General features: G+C 41.7%; 1 protein-coding gene across 1 annotated transcript in view; it reads left to right on the top strand.

Annotated features, from left to right (window-relative positions):
• Positions 1-550: 550 nt before the first annotated feature.
• LOC117551200 (glutamate receptor ionotropic, kainate 5-like) overlaps positions 551-22,811 on the top strand; it is a gene marked incomplete at its 5' end in the record, with an annotated part of 57,458 nt that continues 35,197 nt past the window's right edge. The window contains 4 exon segments of the mRNA XM_034223953.1: positions 551-660; positions 5,055-5,228; positions 19,587-19,752; positions 21,475-21,700. Of these exon segments, the coding sequence (XP_034079844.1) occupies positions 551-660; positions 5,055-5,228; positions 19,587-19,752; positions 21,475-21,700 (676 nt within the window).

Here is a 22,811-nt window from a genome sequence, read left to right as displayed (position 1 = left end):
GCAGCTTCTAGCTTCATGTCGAACACTGACAGTAAGTCAACATTTCCAACATTTTCAAGAAAAAATATCCGGGTCTAAAGCCCCGGATGCCTACCCCAGGCGACGCCCATGGCATCTGATTAGGGGGCATCGACCCACAGTCATTAACACTGAAAGGCTTGTAACTGTTTTTATTTTTAAAATGTATTTATTTAAATTTTCGATTTAGGTCCTGACAAAATGTGAAAAATGATGTGTTTCCAAACACACATGGCTGTGATATGGAAGGGAAGGTTGTGATAGTAAGCAGACAGTGACAGCTCTGTGCCCAGCAGATGGTCCTCTTCACAGCTCACAGAACTTCCTCTCATAAACATTCATGATTTAAAGTCCAGGTGGCTCCATGTGTGAGGCTGTAAACCGTGTGAGGAGCCCAGAACACATTTACAGAGTCACAGGATCAGAGTGATGCAAAATGTGCCAAACATCTTTCTTTTCATATTGGAAAATTGGAAAAATGTTTAATAAGTTCTTATTAACACATTATTAACAGAGTGATTGTGTGTTTCAGGGCCGGAAGCCGGGGTACTTCTCCTTCCTGGACCCCTTCTCTCCGGCCGTGTGGCTCTTCATGCTGCTGGCCTACCTCGCCGTCAGCTGCGTCCTCTTTCTTGCTGCCAGGTGTGTGTGTGTCTGTCTTAAAGCTCCCATGACATGGCCATTTCTACTGATCATAATTCCATTGTTGAGGTCTACTAGAATAGATTTACATTGTTCAATGTTCCAAAATCACATTGGTTTCTCAAACAGCATCTCTGTATAGTATGTGTATTCACTCTCTGTCCTACACGGCTTGTTGGGACAGTGGGCTCATTCGGATGGGGGGGGGCAGGAGCCCTGTGCTCTGATTGGTCAGCTCGCCGACTCTGTTCTGATTAGTCAACCACCGTTACAGCTGAACATCAGTGTTTATGTTTTACAATGGCGTTTGTTAGCAACCAGAAAAGGACACCAGTAATGACAAATGAATGAGAATGCATGAGCTGAATTACTAGTGTTGTTTCCTGGTTGCTGCGTGGGGTCTGCGTGCCATGCCAGCGGAGCACCGCGGAGCTCAGCCTGAGTGAGTGAGTGTGTGTGCGGAGCTCCACGGATTGGTGCATTTGGACCAATTGATCCATTTGGACGTAGTGACGTCAATAGGCCCCGGAAGAAAAAAATGACATTACATTACATTGCATTTAGCTGACGCTTTTATCCAAAGCGACTTACAATAAGTGCGTTCGACCAACAAAATACAAACTTGAAGAAAACAGAATCATATAAGTTTTTTTTTGTTAAATTAACGCCACTAATTATTTTAACGCGATTAACGCATGTGTCTTTTTTTCCTCGGCCGCCCGTAGTTTCAGAGCGCATCGAGGTTTAAAATACCATCTACAAGCTGATGCTGACAGCCCCGCTCCTGCCGCCCGCTTGTGGCAGACCACACTTCCACGCTCACCAGCAGGCACCGACTGGCTATTGGGAGGACCGGGAGGGTGTGTGTGTGTGGCCCGAGCGAGCGAGAGAGAGACCTTACGTGCATTGTTGTTGTTAGCATCTGGTGCTAGCTAGCTGCGCTAACGGATATAGGAGGCTGTTTAAATGAAAACAGAGGAGCGACATTTCGCCACAACTGCGCCAAGCACTTGACTTTATGCAGGAAGCCAGACAGTGGGACATTGCACGAAAAGTCAGCACACTCAGCACGGATAGTGCGCAACATGATTGCAGCGTCCAGGCAGCTCCCGTTCGAGCATATGCCTTGAGTTGCACATAGCTCCAACGATCCATCACACACACACACACACACACACACACACACACACACACACACACACACACACACCAGTTGTATTGTATTATTGTATGAGAGAGGTTCCAGGTTGAATTGAGGCGAATATTTGTAATGTTCAGAGGTTGTTGTGTTTAATATTCATGAGAATATTTGTCATTGTTCAAATGATAATAAACATTAGCATAAAGCATATTTGTCCACTCATATGTTGATAAGAGTATTAAAAACTTGAAAAATATTCCTCTAAGGTACATTTAGAACAGATAAAAAATGTGCGATTAATTTGCGATTAATCGCGATTAACTATTTTAATCGACTGACAGCCCTAATAAGTACATCAGGTTTCATAGAGCAAAAACATTTCAAGTCTCCAACGAGACGTTCTGGGGCAGCATAGACAGGTATTTTCTGTGTGAGAGTTTTACTCGCTAGAGTCGCTTAGTCGCCCGCAGGGGCAACGTGAGTCGCCCGCGGGGCATGTTCTAAAAATAACTCGCCAAAATGTAAAAAATACACAAAACAAAAAAGGAAATGTAATTAAAAGAATCTACCCTATGCATAAACAAAACCTAAATCATAGCGAACTCTATCTACTTACTACAACTCTATATCTATCTAACACCCCTCCTCCCCCACCCCCACAATGAATATCGACCAATCACGTTCTTGCTTGATTTGCGGAACCAGCGTTGCAGTCAGGAAGAAAAGTAATGTGGCACCTCCCCGCTGATTTCCCTTCTGGCAGAATCAACACATCAGCCCCATTGAACAGCCTTGTCGTGCAGCCTATACAACACATGAGGGGCAGAGCTTTACTCTGTGTGTGTTGCAACTTGCATATATGTTTATTGCACTTGACGCACACACATGCATGGCGTAATTTCCACTGGGGACAGGGGGGACATGTCCCCCGCACTTTTCGATACCCCGTTTGTGTCCTCCCACTTTACAAATACGTTTATTTATTTTTTTAACGCAAGCCGTCATCGCCACGGAGGAGCACACAGCCTCTGTGAACGAGCGAGACAGAGGGAGAGAGAGAGAGAGCGCGAGAGCTAGGGAGGGAGGGAGGGAGGGAGAGAACGAGAGAGAGAGAGAGAGAGCGCAAGAGCTAGGGAGAGCACACCTTTATCTATTTAATATAGATAAAGTAAGAAATCATTCCAATGTGTACTATAGTACAGTAAAAAAAACAGTTTGAAAGGGGAGTGATTAGTAAAATATGCATAAATAAAAATAAAGAATGCTAACCAGGTAACATAAGATAAGAATAAACAAGTTGAAATGATTTGTTATTGGTTGTGATCATATTCTAAAGATGTTTGGATTATTGAAAAGTATACAGCTCCCTTTCATCTGAGTGTTGAGAGCTGTATCCATACATTCATGTTGTGCTCAAAGTGCACCAGATTGATGCATTTCATTTCAACATTTTAAAAATACATCCTCACCCCACTAGAGGAGGTGAGGACCCCCCTAGAGGAGGTGAGGACCCCACTAGAGGAGGTGAGGACCCCCCTAGCGGAGGTGAGGACCCCCCTAGAGGAGGTGAGGACCCCCCTAGAGGAGGTGAGGTCCCCACTAGAGGAGGTGAGGACCCCCCTAGAGGAGGTGAGGACCCCCCTAGAGGAGGTGAGGTCCCCCCCTAGAGGATGTGAGGACCCCACTAGAGGAGGTGAGGTCTCCCCCCAAATAAAGCAGGTTAAAATAATTAAATTGCAACATGTTATTTTAGTAAACACTGCAAACGGGTCCCACAGACCCAAACAGCACACAAAGGTTAAAGGTCAGCATATAATAATGTTAAAATGTGCTAAATATATACACTGCAAAAAACAACAAAAGAGGAGTAAAAGTAGCCCCCGACTTGTTTTATTTTTTTAAAGTAACCCTCACCCTAAAAAAGGTTGGTGACCCCTGCGCTAGAGGGTTTGTGACTCTGCAGACCGTTTACATGCAGAAAAAGCTACATAACAACAAGGGGACGGGTAATAACCAGAAAAGCATATGATGGGACCTTTAATGTGTCTGTCAAAATGTAAACATGTTGCTGAATTTCTATTTTCTAAAATCTAAACATTCTGCATACAAAAATAAGTCAAAACTAGACGCAGTGACAGAGAAATTATTATTAATAAAAAAACAATAATTAAAGCTTCCGTTCATATAATTTTGAACCTGAAAGCAAGCGCTATACAACCCTATAATCTTTTCACTTTGATCGGGACTGTAAGAGATTTTAGGCTCATATGTTTAGAACGGAGTGCTTTAAATCAGGGCTTTTCAAAGTGTGGGAAGGTGAGCCTCCCCTCATAAGAACAGCCGCGCCCCCCCTATTGCTATTATTATTGTTGTTGTTGCTATAATGCAGGGGTATTCAATTGCATTTCAAAGAGGTCCAGTAAAATAAAATGTCTTTAAATGCTCTGTTTTCGCTGTCTACCTTTCTCTTTTTTGAGCACGCCATTTGAAATGACTCACTGCTGTTTCTCTCTTCTTGTCTCGTCTCTGTGTTTGAATCCATCGTGCTGACTCACTGACTGCACCGATTTCATTGGCTGAGTAGCGTCACCTCCTTAAAACATTAAACAATAACTTTTTCAAACCTTTTTATCTTTATGTTTTAAACATTTTTTAAAACATTTTTAACATTTTCAACATGGTGGATAAATCCTTATATGCTCCCGGCAACACACTGAACAACAACTTTGCCTCCTTATTACACTCACCCCTACTTTAGAGGGAACAATGAGTCTCCGTCTTTGATGCGCACAGGCGGATGATGCAGGGATGCAATGTAGACAGGAATAAACGCAGATCATCCTCTGGCTGCAGCCTTGACCGGCACTTGCTTTTGATCAAAGTGGGGGGGGGGGGAGCCTCGCTGCGTGGAAATGGCCCGCTGAACGGACCTCTGTTCCCTGTCAGCGCAATTTAAATGATGCCGTTTAACAACATAAAAAATAAAGGCCGGTGCCGGCCGTCAGCGAACCCAGCCGGCCGTCAACGATTTCTCGTCATTTTTTTCTCACGCTGCGCCTCCCCTGAAGCTCTCTAGTGCCCACCCAGGGAGGTGCGCCTCACACTTTGAAAACCGCTGCTTTAAATTAATGAATTACATTGCATTTAGCTGACGCTTTTATCCAAAGCGACTTACAATTAATAGTAGAAGAAGTCAAATGGTGGATGTAAAGTCTAATCTGTCTCTATTCTGACTCATTGTGCCCCCCCTCAGGCTCAGCCCCTATGAGTGGTACAACCCCCACCCCTGCCTGCGGGAGAGGAAGAACGTTCTGGAGAACCAGTACACGCTGGGGAACAGTCTGTGGTTCCCGGTGGGGGGCTTCATGCAGCAAGGGTCAGAAATCATGCCCCGAGCCCTCTCCACCCGCTGCGTCAGCGGGGTGTGGTGCGTACCCCACCATCGTACCCCCACATCGTACCCCCACATCGTACCCCCACATCGTACCCCCCACCGTACCCCCCCATCTTACCCCCCCATTGTACCCCCGCATTCATCTCATCATCTCTCCGTGACAAAAAATGTAAACAAACTAGAAAATGCATTTCCTGCAGAAAATGCGTGCGAATGCTGTAAACTGTGAACATTTATGGCTGAATTTAGCTGAAAATGCAGAAAAAGCTGAATGTGTTATTAGCTAAATGGTAGCTGCTTTTAGCTAAACAAATGCAGAAAAGCTTAATATTTAAAGAAAAGTTTTAAAAAAAGGTATAAAAAACAACATGTATAGCCTTGATGTCCTGACATAGCTGAATCATGTAATAGTTGAATGGGTTCTGCAGCTGAAAATAGGCTGAAGGAGTTAGATATCAGATGTAAGTAGTAGTGAATGAATTTGTATTAAGATGAGAAAAGAAAGTAAAAAGGCTTGGGAAAGCAGCAGAATATTTGAACTGCAAACTTTTGAACTAACTTGATGGTGAATTATCTGTCGCCATGCCAACGACATTTGATGACACCCCATAATACGCTTAGATGCGTTGATGGCTGCATCGTTACCAAACCTGTGAAATTTTGGGCCATTTCGAGTATTTTCACTGAAGTTATGAGAAAACCGTGTTTCATGGTGAGCATTGTGTTGCCATGGCAACGGCATTTGAAGAAATCTCAAAACTTTCCTGTAGATGTCTTCATGGCTGGACTGTTAGCACACATGTGAAGTTTGAGCACTTTTTGAACATTTTCATAGGATTTATACATTACATTAGGAGGTTACATTACTCTCTCTCTTCTCTTGATCGCCCTCTTTCTCTTCTCTCTCTCTTCTCTTGCTCATCCTCTCTCTCTTCTCTTGATCGCCCTCTCTCTCTTCTCTCTCTCTTCTCTTGATCGCCCTCTCTCTCTTCTCTTGATCGCTCTGTCTCTGTTCTCTTGATCATTCATCATCATTGGTGTGTGTCTGTGTGAGAGAGAGAGTGTGTGTGTCTTTGTGAGAGAGAGAGAGTGTGTGTGTCTGTGTGTGAGAGAGAGAGTGTGTGTGTGTCTGTGTGTGAGAGAGAGAGCGTGTGTGTGTCTGTGTGTGTGTGTGTGAGAGAGAGAGTGTGTGTGTGTATTTGTGAAAGAGAGAGAGAGTGTGTGTGTCTGTGTGTGAGAGAGAGTGTGTGTGTGTGTGTGTGTCTGTGTGTGAGAGAGAGCGTGTGTGTGTCTGTGTGTGAGAGAGAGAGTGTGTGTGTGTGTGTGTGTGGTGTGTCTGTGTGTGAGAGAGAGTGTGTGTGTGTCTGTGTGTGTGTGTGAGAGAGAGTGTGTGTGTCTGTGTGTGAGAGAGAGAGTGTGTGTGTGTGTGTGTGTGTGTCTGTGTGTGAGAGAGAGAGTGTGTGTGTGTGTGTGTGTGTGAGAGAGAGAGAGTGTGTGTGTGTCTGTGTGTGAGAGAGAGAGAGTGTGTGTGTGTGTCTGTGTGTGTGAGAGAGAGTGAGTGTGTGTGTCACTGTGTGTGAGAGAGAGAGTGTGTGTGTGTATGTGTGTGTGTGTGTGAGAGAGAGAGAGAGTGTGTGTGTGTGTGTGTGTGTGTGTGTGTGTGTGTGTGTGTGTGTGTGTGTGTGTGTGTGTGAGAGATATAAATAGAGTGTGTGTGTGTGTGAGAGAGAATTGTTACAGCTCAAATGCATTGCAATAACTTCCACGTTGAAAAAAGACTTTAAAAAGCTGAATATCTCACACACAAGAGTGTGTGTGAGATATAAATAAATAAATAAAAAGCTGAATATTTTAAAAAGTATAACATATTTTGAAAAAGTTGAAAGTTTCCCATCATGTGTTGAAAAGGCTGAATAGTTTGATATTTCAATGGTTCCTGCAGCTGAAATTAGGCTGAAGGAGTTAAATAAAGATATTAAATGTAAGTAGTAGTGATTGAATGTTTACAAACATCTGTGTGTGTAAACCCAGAGATCAAAGGTTTCCATGGTGTCTGCTCTGATTGGATGATGTGACTCACGTGTGTGTGGCTCCAATCTGCCCAGCAACACCTTGACAGCCAACTGCAGCACTGAGTCCCATAAGAATGCATTGGGGATTATATCTGACAATTTTGCCACCTGTTCAAAAACTATGGCTCTTATAAAAAAATGAGCAGACCGTGAGCATCAGGGAACCCCAATGAACTGAAATATGTTGTTTTTTGGGGTTTTGTGTGTAAAATGTGGAGATGGGAGCAGTTTGCCTAAAGTGTACTTCTCTCTGCTCTGAAGAAAGATCCGGAACAATTTAACATGGGAATCAATTGGGAGCTAGCTGGACTTTTTCTCTCTTCATGCCCTCAAGTGGCGTTTTGTTTAATATTCTTTCTTATTTTTATTTATTTTTCCAACCTTGGAGAGGTTTTCCTACGTTTTTCATGAAAAAATATGTCTGAGGAGTGTAGGGTTTGGGAATTATGGCAGGTTTAAAATATTTTTGGGGGAGAATTTCAGGCACTGCTGCACTCTGTTTTGAGATCAAAGCACTCTAGAGTTAACGAGCTGCTCCATCCACTCTAATGTTAAAATCTGAAAAAGGCCTCTCGACCAAGCTCCAAACTAAATTCAATATCTCAAAAAGTTTAAAAGATATCAAAAATCTGAATAAGAATTGAATAGCTGAAGGTCTTGTGATTATTTGAAAGTTGGAATGAAGTGTCTAGCTGAAAGTATGTGGAAGGAGTAGCATTTGGCGCAAGGTGTAGGAAAACAGGATTTGAAGGCATCTCCCATTGACTTCAATGATAAAAAAATAGTTTAAAAAGCTGAATATATCAAAAGGTATGAAATATTTTGAAAAAGTTGAAAGTTTCTCATCAATTGCTGAAAAGACTGAATAGTTTAATATTTGAATGGTTTCTGTAGCTGAAAATAAGCTGAAGTTATGGAGAGAGAGCCAAAGTATTGGCTGAAATAATAAGTTTAAGGGGAAGAATAAAGATTCGAAGAACTATAGTGGAATGCTCTAAATAGCATTCGCACTAAATAAAGATTCGAATAACTATAGTGGAATGCATTCGCACTAAAAAGGAAGTTTCTCTGTGTTCACAGTTTACAATTAAACATGCAGTATTTCATTTTCTGCCACCAGGGGGCCTCTCCAACAAATGACAAATGAACCCATTTACAAAGAGCTTTCTAATTGTACTTCCTGAGCGACGGCCACCAACCAGAGGTGCAAGAAGCACTGAAAGGATTTACTTTAGTAAAAGTAGCAAGACTACAGTGTACAAATACTAAGTAACAAGAAACAGTCCTGCTTTCACACTGTCCTTAGGTAATGGTACAAAAGTATTATCATCAAAATATACTTTAGTTTCAAGTTTCAAGGCTTTTATTGTCATGTGTGCATAGCTACGGTGTAGCTATGACAAGTCTTAGGTCACTGGCTCCTCCAACAGTGCAACACAACAAACAGACAAAATAGTACAAGAAAAAAAAATAGAATATAATAGAAACATAATATGATAGAAACTGTGCAGAATAGTCTATATCCAGCAATTGGAACACCGATAAATGTGAGTTGCAAACAGATGAATGTTATGTATGTTGTAACATTGTTATGGCCTGTGGGATGAAACTGTCCCTGAGTCTGGTGGTTTTAGTCCAGATGCTGCGGTAACGCCTGCCAGAGGGCAGCAGAAAGAACAGTTTGTTGCTGGGGTGATGGGGGTCTTTGATAAACCTGAGGGCTTTCTTCCTGAGCCGCTGGGAGTAAAGGTCCTCCATGGATGGCAGCTCCGTCCTGGTGATGTTCTGTGCAGTTTTCACCACCCTCTGTAAAGACTTACGATTGAGGGCGGTGCAGCTGCTGTACCAGGCCGTGATGCCGCCAGTCAGGATACTCTCTATGGTGCACCTGTAGAAGGTCAGGACCCTCTCTATGGTGCACCTGTAGAAGATCAGGATCCTCTCTATGGTGCACCTGTAGAAGGTCAGGATCCTCTCTATGGTGCACCTGTAGAAGGTCAGGATCCTCTCTATGGTGCACCTGCAGAAGGTCAGGACCCTCTCTATGGAGCACCTGTAGAAGGTCAGGATCCTCTCTATGGTGCACCTGTAGAAGGTCAGGATCCTCTCTATGGTGCACCTGTAGGTCAGGATCCTCTCTATGGTGCACCTGTAGAAGGTCAGGATCCTCTCTATGGTGCACCTGTAGGTCAGGATCCTCTCTATGGTTCACCTGTAGGTCAGGATCCTCTCTATGGTGCACCTGTAGAAGGTCAGGATCCTCTCTATGGTGCACCTGTAGAAGGTCAGGATGCTCTCTATGGTGCACCTGTAGAAGTTGCAGAGTATCCTGGAGTCCATGTTGAACCTCCTCAGCCTTTGGAGGAAGAAGAGCCGCTGTCAAGCTTTTTTGGTGATGGTGTTTGTGTGATGAGTCCATGTCAGGTCCTCAGTGATGAGTCCATGTCAGGTCCTCAGTGATGAGTCCATGTCAGGTCCTCAGTGATGAGTCCATGTCAGGTCCTCAGTGATGAGTCCATGTCAGGTCCTCAGTGAAGAGTCCATGTCAGGTCCTCAGTGATGTGGACACGGAGATCAGGCCGATGACGGTCATGTCGTCAGCAAACTTCACGATGGTGTTGGAGTTGTGTGCGGCCACGCAGTTGTGTGTGAACAGGGAGTAGAGGAGAGGGCTGAGCACGCAGCCTTGAGGGGCTCCGGTGTTGAGGATCAGGGTGGAGGATGTGATGTTTCCCACCCGCACTGCCTGGGGTCTGCCCGTCAGGAAGTTCAGGATCCAGTCACAGAGGGCGCTGTTGAGCCCGAGGTCTCTGAGCTTGATGACCAGCTTGGAGGGCACAATGGTATTGAAGGCTGAACTGTAATCAGTGAACAGCATTCTCACATATGTGTTCCGCTGGTCCAGGTGTGAGAGGGCAGTGTGGATGGTGAGGGCTATGGCGTCGTCTGTGGACCACGGCCAGGGATGCCATCAGGTCCAGGAGCCTTGTGTGGGTTAACCCTTTAAAGGATTTGCACACATCTGCCCTGTTTAAAGCAAAAGGGCAGGGCTCCTGATCCTTCTCTGCCTCCACAGCCTGGCTGCTCTCAAATCGAGCAAAACAATTGTTCAGCTCATCTGGGAGAGATGCGCACGCAGACAGTCCCGCAGCACCCCCCGCTGCCCCTTTGAAATATGTCATTGTTTTTAGTCCTGCCCACATATTCCGGGTGTTACAGCCTTTTGAAGTTAGACTCCACTTTGTCTCTGTTTTGTCTCTTTGCACTGCTAATAGCTCTCCGGAGTTCATACCTCAATTTCTTGTACTCCTCTGAATCTCCACCTCTGTGCGCGATAGTGCGCACTTTCAGCTTGGTACGCACCTCGCCGTTTATCCAGGGCTTTTGATTTGGGAATGTTCATACAGAAACCTTCGGTACCACGTCATCGATGCATTTCCCAATGTAGCAGATGACCGTGTCTGTGTGTGTTGATGTTATTGTCCTCAAACACACTCCACTACGTAGATTCAAAGCAGTGCTACAGAGCTGAGTCTGACTCCTCACTCCAGCGCTGTATAGTCCGTCTCACCGGTCTGCCCGTTTCAGTTTCTGCTTGTAAGCAGGCAGCAGCAGCAGCAGTGAGATGTGGTCTGATTGGCCGAAGGGAGGGCGAGGGAGACCCTTATATCCATGTCAAAGTAAAAGTACTCGTTATAAAGAATGGCACATTGAAAATCCATGTATTTTAAATTATTGTATTATAATTATTGATGCATTAATGTGTTCAATACTTCAAAAAGTATGGTTTACAGTATTTGAATTACTTTATCTACAACAAGATTAACCTCTGATAATATGGTTACATGGTATTTATCTTTACATAAGAACCTAAATCTGTAACCTAAGTAACAACTAATTAAATCAACCCACTCTCTTCAGTCTGTGTACAAATGACACGACTTTACACATTGGAAATGCGTGCAATAGATACGCAGAAGTCCGATTTTGCGTGCATATGATACGCTAACCATTCCCATTGAGATCTGAGGCCGAGTTTTGCATGCATATGATACGCCACGTTTCGTGCCTGCACCACTTATTTTTGTCCGGTCGGGTCTTGGTAGACCGGAAGCTGTGTGGTTCATAAAAAAATGTTCTTACTCAATACCAAGCCACGATTATTGTTTTTATTTTAAATCGTATAATGTCGGACTTTTTTTGCCGTCTGTGAGGAAATCTGTATTTTTTAAAAATCTTTTTTTCCTTCTAATTTGTTATTCTTTTATAAATAACACACTGTTATTTACTCACCAATAACACACAATTATCCTTGTTTTTATTTATTCGTTTGATTCTATAATCTTGGGCTTTTTAGCATGCTTTATAGCCGTAAATAAAGTAACCGGAAACAGACGTAGGCCTATAAGGGACATTTAGAGCGATACACACCACAAACCCACTGAACAGATTACCCAAGATCCTCAGCTTCAGGGACGTGCACATACATTTGGAGGGGCTATTGCTCTAAACTGGAAAAAGGCACCCCCCCCCCCTTCTTTCATCTCTACCCCTGAAGGCCAAGCCTTGTCTTGCAAGATATAATGTGATCTCTGTTTTTCTGCCTCTTCCTTTCTTTTGCTGCTTGCATCTGCGAATCTGCTACTGCAAAAGCCATGTTCAATGGATTTATCTTATATGTGACCCGCTCTATCGAAATCAGTCGGAAGTCGCAATGGCTCATTTCAAAATAAACGTGGATTTGCGTAAAAAGCTATTTTTTCGGGGTTCGGGTGTTTTGTTTGATTTTAAACAAACAAAGTCTTGGCTTTCAGAATATGAAACTTTTATTTCCAAACTCACACAATAAATACATTCTTTAAGCTTGTAAAGGGAAGAAGAACGGCAATCTGCTATTCCACAGCGCCGCCCCCCCTCCCTCCGGCTGACATTATGAATGTAAGGCATAGTAATCATAGATAACACGGCAGGGTCCGTTACAGTTCGTTTTGATCTGATTTCAATTAAACAAAGTCTTTCAGAATATTAAACTTGTTTCGGCAAATTGAGATGATAAATATAACTTTGAAGCTTGTAACGGCATAATTACAAGCGGAGAACGGAGTAACTTAACGTCACAGCAGGCATAACAACAGCCGGTGTTTCTCGTGAGTGTTTTCCCCGGGAAACAAACACAATACACACAAACGCGAAAATACACACACACACACACGTATACACACACAAACACACATACTCGCGAGCTTCCCCCAGACCAGTAATCCAAACGAAAATATCTTCCCTCCGTAGTATTTTGATAATTTGCTCCGTTAGTAATCAATCAGATCGATGGATTCCAGAGAAGAGGAAACTTTGAAGGCCTTTTTCTCAAAATGATGACTCGGTGACAGTCATTATATAATGTGACATATTTTTGCTTAATATTTGGAGTACAACAACAATCCTGATATCATTAGAAAGCTATGAATCTCCTCTTTCCAGCGGTGTAGACAACTCAAAATGTGTCTTCGGGTCAATGCGACTGATTTCGATAGAGCAGGTCACATATGTATTCCAACTAGTCATGCCAATCATGTGCGATTCACTGCAGCAGTGCTCCTTTGTTCTTACTTGTGCCTGCCACCACCTGTTTACACCTCCAGACTTACATGTAGACCTACTCTTGTACTTATCGTCATTCATTAAAATGTGACGGCTGAAGCAGTACATAGCATCATTCTGTGGAGAATACTCCAATCAGGGCTTTTCATCATACCTGTGACCCTGAAAAGACCTCCCATCTTGATTTTTTGGGAACTGGACCAGAAGACGACAGGGTCCAATTGTGTTGGAAAATTTGAAGAAGGCCTCATTGTACTTGATATTGTTATTCTGAACATGGGCTGGATCGGTGGGGTTTGGGAGCTGTAGCAAAAAAACTAATTCTGAAGGTGCTTTCACTCTTGTGGACTCTGATGTTACTGCCTCATTCTCCATCTCTTCCCTCTCAATCTCCATATCCTCCCCTTCCATCTCTTTGTCCTCAGTCTCTTCATTCTCAATTCATGTCTCCTTGTCATCACTTCCTATCTCTTCATTCTCAATTCATGTCTCCTTGTCCTCACTTCCTATCTCTTCATTCTCAATTCCTGTCTCTTTCTCCTCATTTTCAGATTCTGTCTCTATCCTTTCTTCATTCTCTGAGTCTGAACTGCTCTGGGCATCATTGTGTTTAGTCTCAGGCTCACCATCTATCAAATACAATTAAGAGAATGTTTTAGAGCTCTTTATAAGGCATTGTTGCTAAGTGTTCAAATAATGAAAGCATTATTACTGTTGTGATCTCCTTTTCACACTATAAAGGAGTTCAAAGATGGAGCTGTCTCCAAAAGAAACATTTTACATATATTCGTATTCTTAAACAGAATTATTAGTATCAGAATTAAGTAACATATACACTTAATTCTTTACTTCTATACAAACAAAGACAACTGAATACTAGTGCAGTCAGTTATATTTTAGATTGGAGAAGGTTATATCTAGTAATTCATGTGAAAATAAATATGTTGCCTACATGTATAGAATATTTACAACCTGTTGTAAAGCCTTTGTGAACCAGTTATCTGGCCATCTTATCCATATTATACTACAGCTATTAGTAGTATTTTACTAGATCACCAAGCTCTCAAATGTGCTCTGAACTGGAGGCTTGGGGTTAGCCCCCAACAGAGAAATATTTACTTCACTCAGCACAGATAGAGGCTTTGCATTTATCACTGATTAAAATATTTGTTTTTAATGAGTTATTAGTGTACTCCAACTTATGTAGTTGCTTGACATAATCACAGGGCTTCACCTGCAGCTGCCCTGCTGGCACCTTTTATCCAGCTCTGCAAAGTTGCAGTCCTTTTAGCTGCCTCCTTCAGATCTCTCTCTCTCTGCTTCAGTCTCCTCTTGAAGGCATTCTTAAGCACAGAAATGTAACATTAGGCTACGCATAAAATAACCAAACGATTATTACATTAACTAATTTGAACAGTAATTCACATCTTCATCTCATAACAAAATAAGCTAAGGCGACTACTTGCATTCAGTGACTTGATTTTTAAAATGAAAACAAAAAAGGGAAATTTTTTGTTTTTTATCTCATTAAAATATGTAATGTTATAACTATTAAACAAATGGGGACAATTCTGTTTCAATGTAGTTTGACCATTGTAACTGCTGTGCAGACATACTGATAATAATATAGCCCCTCCAAATGTCTGTGCACGTCCGTGAGTCTTTAACGCACCGGCACCAATACAATATGTAAAACATGTAATCACACACATAGCGATATAGAACATAAATAATAAAAATGTACCTGGTTTAAAACACTTTTGTGGTCATACTGTGGAATGAGTTCACACTGAAACGAGATATTCATTCAAAAATGTTGCGGGAAATTACATATAAGAAGAAGTAGTAGAAAAAGAATGAGGCTACTAATGCTAAATGCTAATGCTAAGGTTACAATAACTGTATTTCTGCGAACAAGCACCACGCCATTGAAACATCAACTTTGTTACAATTTTATTTCACCTTGCTATGTGTTTATAAAGCATATTTAAACGTTTTCCGGGGACAGATTGAGCCGGGGATTGGCCACCAAAGCCAGGCAGGCATTTGGTATGATCACCATAGCCATATGAGGCCGGCCGCCGGAGGGCTTTCCTTTGCTTCCAGCTGTCAGATTGTAAACAAAGTAACGTGACTGGTGGCCGATGACAGCGCTGAGCGCTGACAAGGTGTGTTTTATTGCAGCGAGACGCTACAATACTAATTGTGGGCTTATTATGTTGATTCAACCACAACAGAAAAAAAGACGTTCGCTCTCTAGAGGGGCAGGTCAGCCAAAGAGGGAAAATGGGCTGATGCCCGGGCAACATGAGCCCGTACCTGTGCACGTCCCTGCTCAGCTTGAAGCTCGGTGATTGGATGTTTTAGTCGCAATGCACGTTGGGATATGGTGTTAATGCGATATGATATCCGAAAAACATTTCAGAGTTTAGGATGGCCGAAGACACTACACTACCCATAATCCTCAGCTATCGTTTGGGACTACAGTCCCGTTGCTTGACAAACCCCGTGATTAATCTTCAAGCTCTGGGATTGGATGTTGGAGTGGCAGTGCGCCAAGGTTACACCGAGCGTCAAACAGCTCTTTGAAATGGAACGAAACCACGGCAGACTATTCAAAACTGGACTCGAACGCCCCCCCAGAACTACACATGCTGGCTATTGTGTGTCGCACCGCTGCCGCTTGGTACAGAACTCATCTGTCCTTCCTCCTCATCCTGGCCTACAGGTTTAAAATAACCTGTAAGCTTCGGCATTTGTTGTAATAGCTGCTTGTCTCGAAACTCCTTTTCCCTCAACAATTTCCTTTTCCGAGCGCCACTCTCAAACTTTTTCTTCTCCGACATTTTCTCCTAAACAACCTTCATCTGTCACTCAATCACTCGCAATTTGAATACGTCACATGTGCAACATATTCTCATTCTGATTGGCTGTTAAGTGGTGCCCACTGACTGTTTCGGAGTCATCATCTTTGAGAAAAATCTCTGGAATCCATCGATCTGATTGATTAGCGGAGCAAATGATCAAAATACTACGGAGGGAAGATATTTCCGTTTGGATTACTGGTCTGGGGGAAGCTCGCAAGTGTGTGTGTGTGTGTGTGTGTGTGTGTGTGCGTGTATACGTGTGTGCGTTTGTGTATTTTTGAGTTTGTGTGTATTATGTTTGTTTCCTGGGGAAAACCCTCACGAGAAACACCGGCTGTTGTTATAACTGCTGTGACGTTAAGTTACTCCGTTCTCCGCTTGTAATTATGCCGTTACAAGCTTCAGAGTTGTATTTATCATCTGAATTTGCCGAAACAAGTTTAATATTCTGAAAGCCAAGACTTTGTTTATTTGAAATCAGATGAAAACAAACTGTAACGGACACTGCCGTGTTATCTATGATTACTATACGCCTTACATTCATAATGTCAGCCGGAGGGAGGGGGGGCGGCGCTGCGGAAGAGCAGAGTGGTGAGGGAGAGCTGTCTTCTTCCCTTTACAAGCTTCAAAAATGTATTTATCATGTGATTTTGGAAATAAAAGTTTCATATTCTGAAAGCCAAGACTTTGTTTATTTAACATTTTTTTTAAAACACCCGAAATAAAAAAAAGAAATTGTGCATTTTTTTTGTATTTCTTTTTGTATTGGCTCATGATAGGCCCCCGATCTCCGTAGGCCCCTGGGCCCAGGTCAGCCCGTGCATTAAGGCGGCCTTGACCCCTGGAGGTTTAGGCGATAGGAAACAAATTGGTGTGTACAAATTTAAAACATGTAATTACTAAATGGGTGAAAATCGCTTGTATCCATAATGGGCAGCATTAATATATACCCACATGACAGCTCATTGTTACTTTGTAATTCTACTCCACTACAATTCAGAGGTTAACCTGGTATTTTTACTCCACTGCATTTATTTTAGTTACTTTGCAGATTCTGATTAATGATGTGAAATATAAACAACCCTTAAATCAGACTTTAGTTACACCTGAGAAAAATTCAGGGAAGGTGATTGTCAAGTGCCAACAATCAGGAGAGATATTTGATAGTTGGTGCTTGAGAAGACTAAACATTTATCTGCAGATCTCTATAAAGTATATTCATTACTCGTTATTCTCTACTAATAGTTCATTAAAGACTGTATATTATGGCTATTTTGCACATCCCTTTCAAGATTTCAAGATTTTCAAAGGTTTATTGACATATCATATACATACGGTGTAGTTATGCAATGAATGAAAAACTTGGGTCGCAGGTTCCTCAACAGCACATTACAAGACATCTATCAATATGTGTGTATACCTCCAGCATTAAACTGTCAAATTCTGCACATTTCTTATTCTATCTACATATATAAGAGTATAATTAATGTGTATAATATCAGTTAAAAGAAGTGCTTCAACATAGTTAACATTGCAGGAAAGCAATATATTAGACATTAAGTACTTTGTCAGGCTTAATATGTATCTGTAGATAGATACCCCCAAAGCTTTTTTCTTATTTGAAAGAAGACCTTAACCTAAAGTATTCTTTAATGTGTTAATAAAGGTTAATTAGTTTGTCTGTTTTGCACATCCTCATATTAATATCTTTGTACATCCTGCACTAAACTGTTTTATTGTAGAGATCACTTATAGTATATTCTTCTTCTATATTTCTATCATTGACCTTCTACTTTCCCCCTATGAAAGTATGTACTCTTAATATGTTTTTCATCAAATAACATTATTCAACAAAAATAATTCAATAACGTGCCTTAACCACTAGGCGGTGCACACAAGGTACACACAGCCATAATAACTTTGTATTATTAGTGTAGGACACTTATGTATGTATAACATCTGAAGATGTGTAGTTTTATTCATGTTTTTACATAATTTTACAGGATATTGCTATACTATTTCTCATGTTTTACTTCTACACATTAATATCTGATATGTAAAACATCACAGACAGAAAGGCATATCCGTCATTTAATGGTAAGCTATTGAAATTGTGATTCCATAGCTGTGTCTCCCATCACCCAAAACCCCTGACTATTCTCTCAACTCAGTATTTACATTCTTATATTCAAAGAAAATCAGTAATATCTTTAAAAACTACAAGTCCTTTTCTATCAGCTGTGCACAGTTATGGTGTAAATACAGCCTATCTACCAATTGGATCAAATATAAAAGTCAGCCGAATTACTATTGATACTGCAAGGAGACGTATTGTGTGAAGAGAAATGGAAGATGTTGTTTAATTGCTGATATATTTATGATCCACGTCACGTATTCAGTTTTGGCGGCAGTTCCTCCAGTTTGTCCAGAAGTCTTCTCATCAGGCCTCTATAAATAGAGAACTACAGCAGATGTGTAATATGTAATGCAGCCGAACCGTGTATTACAATGCCGTTATGTGATGACTTTCAAAGAGAAAAGCAAGAACACTCAGAATAAAGTATTATTTTCTTTTTTTAAATGTTTTTCGGATTTCATATCGCATTAACACCATATCCCAACGTGCATTGCGGCTAAAACATCCAATCACCGAGCTTCTAGCTGAGGATCTTGGGTAATCGGTTCAGTGGCTGTGTATCGCAATGATGCTCGAAATGTCCCTTATAGGTCTACGTCTGTTTCCGGTGACTTCATTTTGAAATTCAGTTCCTGACGGACGCCAAAAAAGCCCGAGATTATAGAATCAAACGAATAAATAAAAACAAGGATAATTGTGTGTTATTGGTGAGTAAATAACAGTGTGTTATTTAGTAAATAATAACAAATTAGAAGGAAAAAAAGATTTTTAAAAAATACAGATTTCAGTATTCTGAGGCTCTGAGCCCAATTTATTTTCCTCACAGACGGCAAAAAAAATCGACATTATACGATTGAAAATAAAAACAATAATCGTGGCTTGATATTGAGTAAGAACATGTTTTTTATGAACCCCACAGCTTCCGGTCTTCCAAGACCCGACCAGACAAAACGTGGCGTATCATATGCACACAAAACTCGGCCTCAGAACTCAATGGGAATGATTAGCGTATCATTATGCAAGCAAAATCGGACTTCTGCGTATCTATTGCACGCATTTCCAATGTGTAAAGTCTTGTCATTTGTACACAGACTGAAGAGAGTGGGTTGAACTAAATATGTAAACAAAATGTAGTGGAATGAATGTATAAAGTAGCATACTATAAAAATACCCCTTTAAAATACAAATACCAATAGTTTTTACTTAAGTACAGTACTTGAGTAAATATACTTAGTTACATTACACCACTGCCACAGCAGTGGAGCAGTGTGGTGTAGGCAGACCCAGATGTTAGGGCTCCTAACATTAGCCAGAAAACAAACTTCATAAATCCCATATGTGAAGCTTTAGAAGGTACTAGGTCCTTTACTTATTTGATTTTATTTGTGGTTTATTTTATTCCTAATTTTCCTTTTATTTTGATTCCTTGCAAAACATGTTATTACATTTTTGAAGAGTGCTCTTCGCAGCAGCTCGTCTTCAAATGTAACTCCAGCAGATGGAAGAGTCTCTCTCAGGATTATTGCTCAGCTTCTCCTCCTCTCCTCTCCTCTCCTCTACTCCTCTCCTCCTCTCTCCTCCCCTATCCTCTACTCCTCTCCTCCTCTCTCCATCTGCAACTCTTCAATAAGAAAGAGAGATAAATGAAACGTGAGTGAGGGTCTGAGAGCGTCTCAGGTCAAAGGTTAAAGCTGCTCTTCGTCTGTCCTCTCAGGTGGGCGTTCACCCTCATCATCATTTCATCCTACACGGCCAACTTGGCAGCGTTCCTGACCGTCCAGAGGATGGAGGTTCCCATCGAGTCTCCTGATGATCTGGCTGATCAGACCAACATCCAGTACGGAACCATCCACGGAGGCTCCACCATGACCTTCTTCATGGTGAGACAGGGAGAAATGTTTCTATTGTTTCAGGGGAGGGAGATTGGGGGTGGGGTGGTAGTGGTGCGCCGGAGCCTCGCAGCGGGGAAACTGAAACTGTGGAGCGTTCGCGCATAATCGTCCGCAAGATGAGGCCCCCTCAGCAAGGTGAGGCCCCCTCAGCAAGGTGAGGCCCCACGCAGTCTGCGTGATCTGCGTGTAGGGAGGGGCGGCCCTCATCCTACTGACCTTTAAAGATGAAAAGAACATCTACACATGCTTATTGTAGTTGTAAGTGCACTGCCTTGCTGCCTGTAGCACCATCCTTGATGGAGCATATGTGTGGGCTGGTCTGTATAGTTTAATGTACAGGAAAGGAGTGAGCAGAGGGTAGTGTTGTCCATTCTTGTTCTGTTTTCTGTGACTATCTTCCTCACCATGCTGAACACCCTCTCAGACTCTCAGAGACGCGCTACCATGGAAACCAAACAATGGTGTAGATGTATTGAAGTCCGAGTGGAAACAGGTCGTGACTCACAAAGTCAGAAATCGGGAGAAATGCGGGAGAAATATAACCCTGGGAGGAAACCGGGAGAGGGCAATGAAATCGGGAGTCTCCCGTGAAAATCGGGAGGGTTGGCAAGTATGGGAGGGACTGTAGAGGTGTTGGGCCTTCACGTTGGACCCAGCATGTTATATTCTTGGTATACTGTCCAACAATATGACAGAAAGTCATTAAAAAGGATTTCATTACTGAGAGTTCAGCTTTTAATGGCAAAAAAAAAGATAAAAGTGTTCTGGTTGAAGCCCACCCCCCAACACAATGCAGTTGGTTATAACATCAATCACAGCGATCAACAGAGTTGAAATCAGACACGTTTCAAGACAAAGATGGTCAGCTTTAATACAGTCAGCCATTCAACTTTGTATTCTTGTTTTTTCTGTTATTTATTGTAATTACTTAAAAAAAGAATGTTCACTTGTTATTGTTTGGCTAACATTACAGGTTTTGTGTGTTCTATTCATTATACAGAGCCCCTAAAAAAAACCTTCTCGTCGCACACCGGCACGTAATAGCTCTGCACCTCTGGCCAAAATGTTCTTAAATTGAAGTTCTAGTTTGAAATATAACTCAATTTATTCATGGCTTGTAATTTCCACACATAAACATAATGTTCTGCATTAACTGGTGGTCCCCTGTGTGCACCGCTCACTTTCTCATACGCGCCAGAAAAATGTGTTCTACTGTTTGCCCATGTCCCCTTAGTGGCTGTGTATGTTGATGTTGTATATTTTTAAATGAGCTGCTCATCAATATATGATACAAAAAATATTATTACCAATGAGGATGTTTTTCCTAATAAACTCCTGACATAAATTAATGTAATTTGAGGTAGAACAATTGTAATGTGCAAGATTTCCTCATCTCATTTGAATTGTGTCTGTTATAACATTTTTAAAGTCTAAAACAAAATAGAAACGTTATTCTAATCCTATGTGAAATAGTTTGACTAAAATTACAAAATGATTTGTTTTCTTCTGCAAAGTTCAGTATAATCGGATAATTAAAAACTTATATTAGAAAAAGGATTAAGACTGTATTAAAAAAAGCTGAAAAAATGAAGAGAAAACATTTGGACGAAGACCAAAATATAATGAATCTTGGTCCACTAACACTGGACTCAAACACTTGAAGTCATTGTGTAAACTGTGAGGTATAAAACCCCTGCTGTGTTCCTGCAGAACTCTCGGTACCAGACGTACCAGCGCATGTGGAACTACATGTACTCCAAGCAGCCCAGCGTGTTCGTGAAAAGCACCGAGGAGGGCATCGCCCGCGTCATCAACTCCAAGTACGCCTTCCTGATGGAGAGCACCATGAACGAGTACTACCGCAGCCTGAACTGCAACCTGACCCAGATCGGAGGCCTGCTGGACACCAAGGGATACGGCATCGGCATGCCTCTGGGTGAGTGGTCCACCACCACAGGCCTCTATGAATGTGTGTTACTGCTGACTCGTGAATGTTAAAAAACTGTTTGAGGGCTGGTAATGGGGGGTCGAGGGGTCCATTTACCATAGAATGACATTTACATTTTGAAAATGAGACCATTCGGATAAAAACCCACACTTTGGTGGTAGCAATTTTTTCATCCGACAAATTAGATAAACTCTAAACATAATGCTTGTTAGATTATTTTTTATTTGCTCCTAACACGGCCTGGATTCTTCGGCTGCACATAATAATACTTCCATAATTCCATAAGCAAATCAGAATTTAAGACAGACTTTAATAAAGGGGAACATAATGCAAACCTACAAAAATGATCAGGAATATTTTTTTATGTATTTAACCTTTATTTAACCAGATAAAAAGCATTGAGATAAAATCTCATTTACAATGCTGACCTGGCCAAGAAGGCAGCAACGTTACACAAGTTTACACATAACACAGACATAGTGTGCAACTCGATTTTGACAGGATAACAACTGGTGACTTCTAGAATTGTGTGAGTAACATTCTGTCTTTAGACTTCTCTGTTTCAGTGTGTGTACTCTGTATTAATGCTCTGTAGTTGATCTGACTGAAATTGTGATTTTAAATCTCAAAACCGCTACAGTATCTGTCGGGCAGAAACTTGGGACAAGTAATTTGACTGAAACCTTAAAACTGAACTAACTGACTGCTAGGGTTAACTGTGATTTAAACATTTGTAGAATACTAAGAGCTTTATTGAGTAGGTGTAACTGTATTAAGGGTTAAACTCATAACTTTATAACTTAGGGTTTAATGTAATTGTAAAACCATTGGGCCACTTAAAATACAATAACAACTCAGGAGGGAGCCAGTCTTGATTTCCTTTTGAGGGCCACAGAGAGTTAACTAATTAAAGGGGCGTGGCCCCACATCTGTGAGAACTCAGCAATCCATTTTAGGTAGCACTTTCCTGGAGCGTCAGCTTCAGCGTCAGACAGACGAAGACTGACAAAGACATAGGAGTCCTGCGGGAGTAAGACTGACAAAGACAAAGGAGTCCTGCGGGAGTAAGACTGACAAAGACAAAGGAGTCCTGCGGGAG

This window comes from Gymnodraco acuticeps, unplaced genomic scaffold (assembly GCF_902827175.1).
Source record: "Gymnodraco acuticeps unplaced genomic scaffold, fGymAcu1.1, whole genome shotgun sequence".
Taxonomy (NCBI): Eukaryota; Metazoa; Chordata; class Actinopteri; order Perciformes; family Bathydraconidae; genus Gymnodraco; species Gymnodraco acuticeps.
The sequence above is the reverse complement of the archived record's forward strand: the minus strand, read 5'-3'. Positions and strand labels throughout refer to the sequence as shown.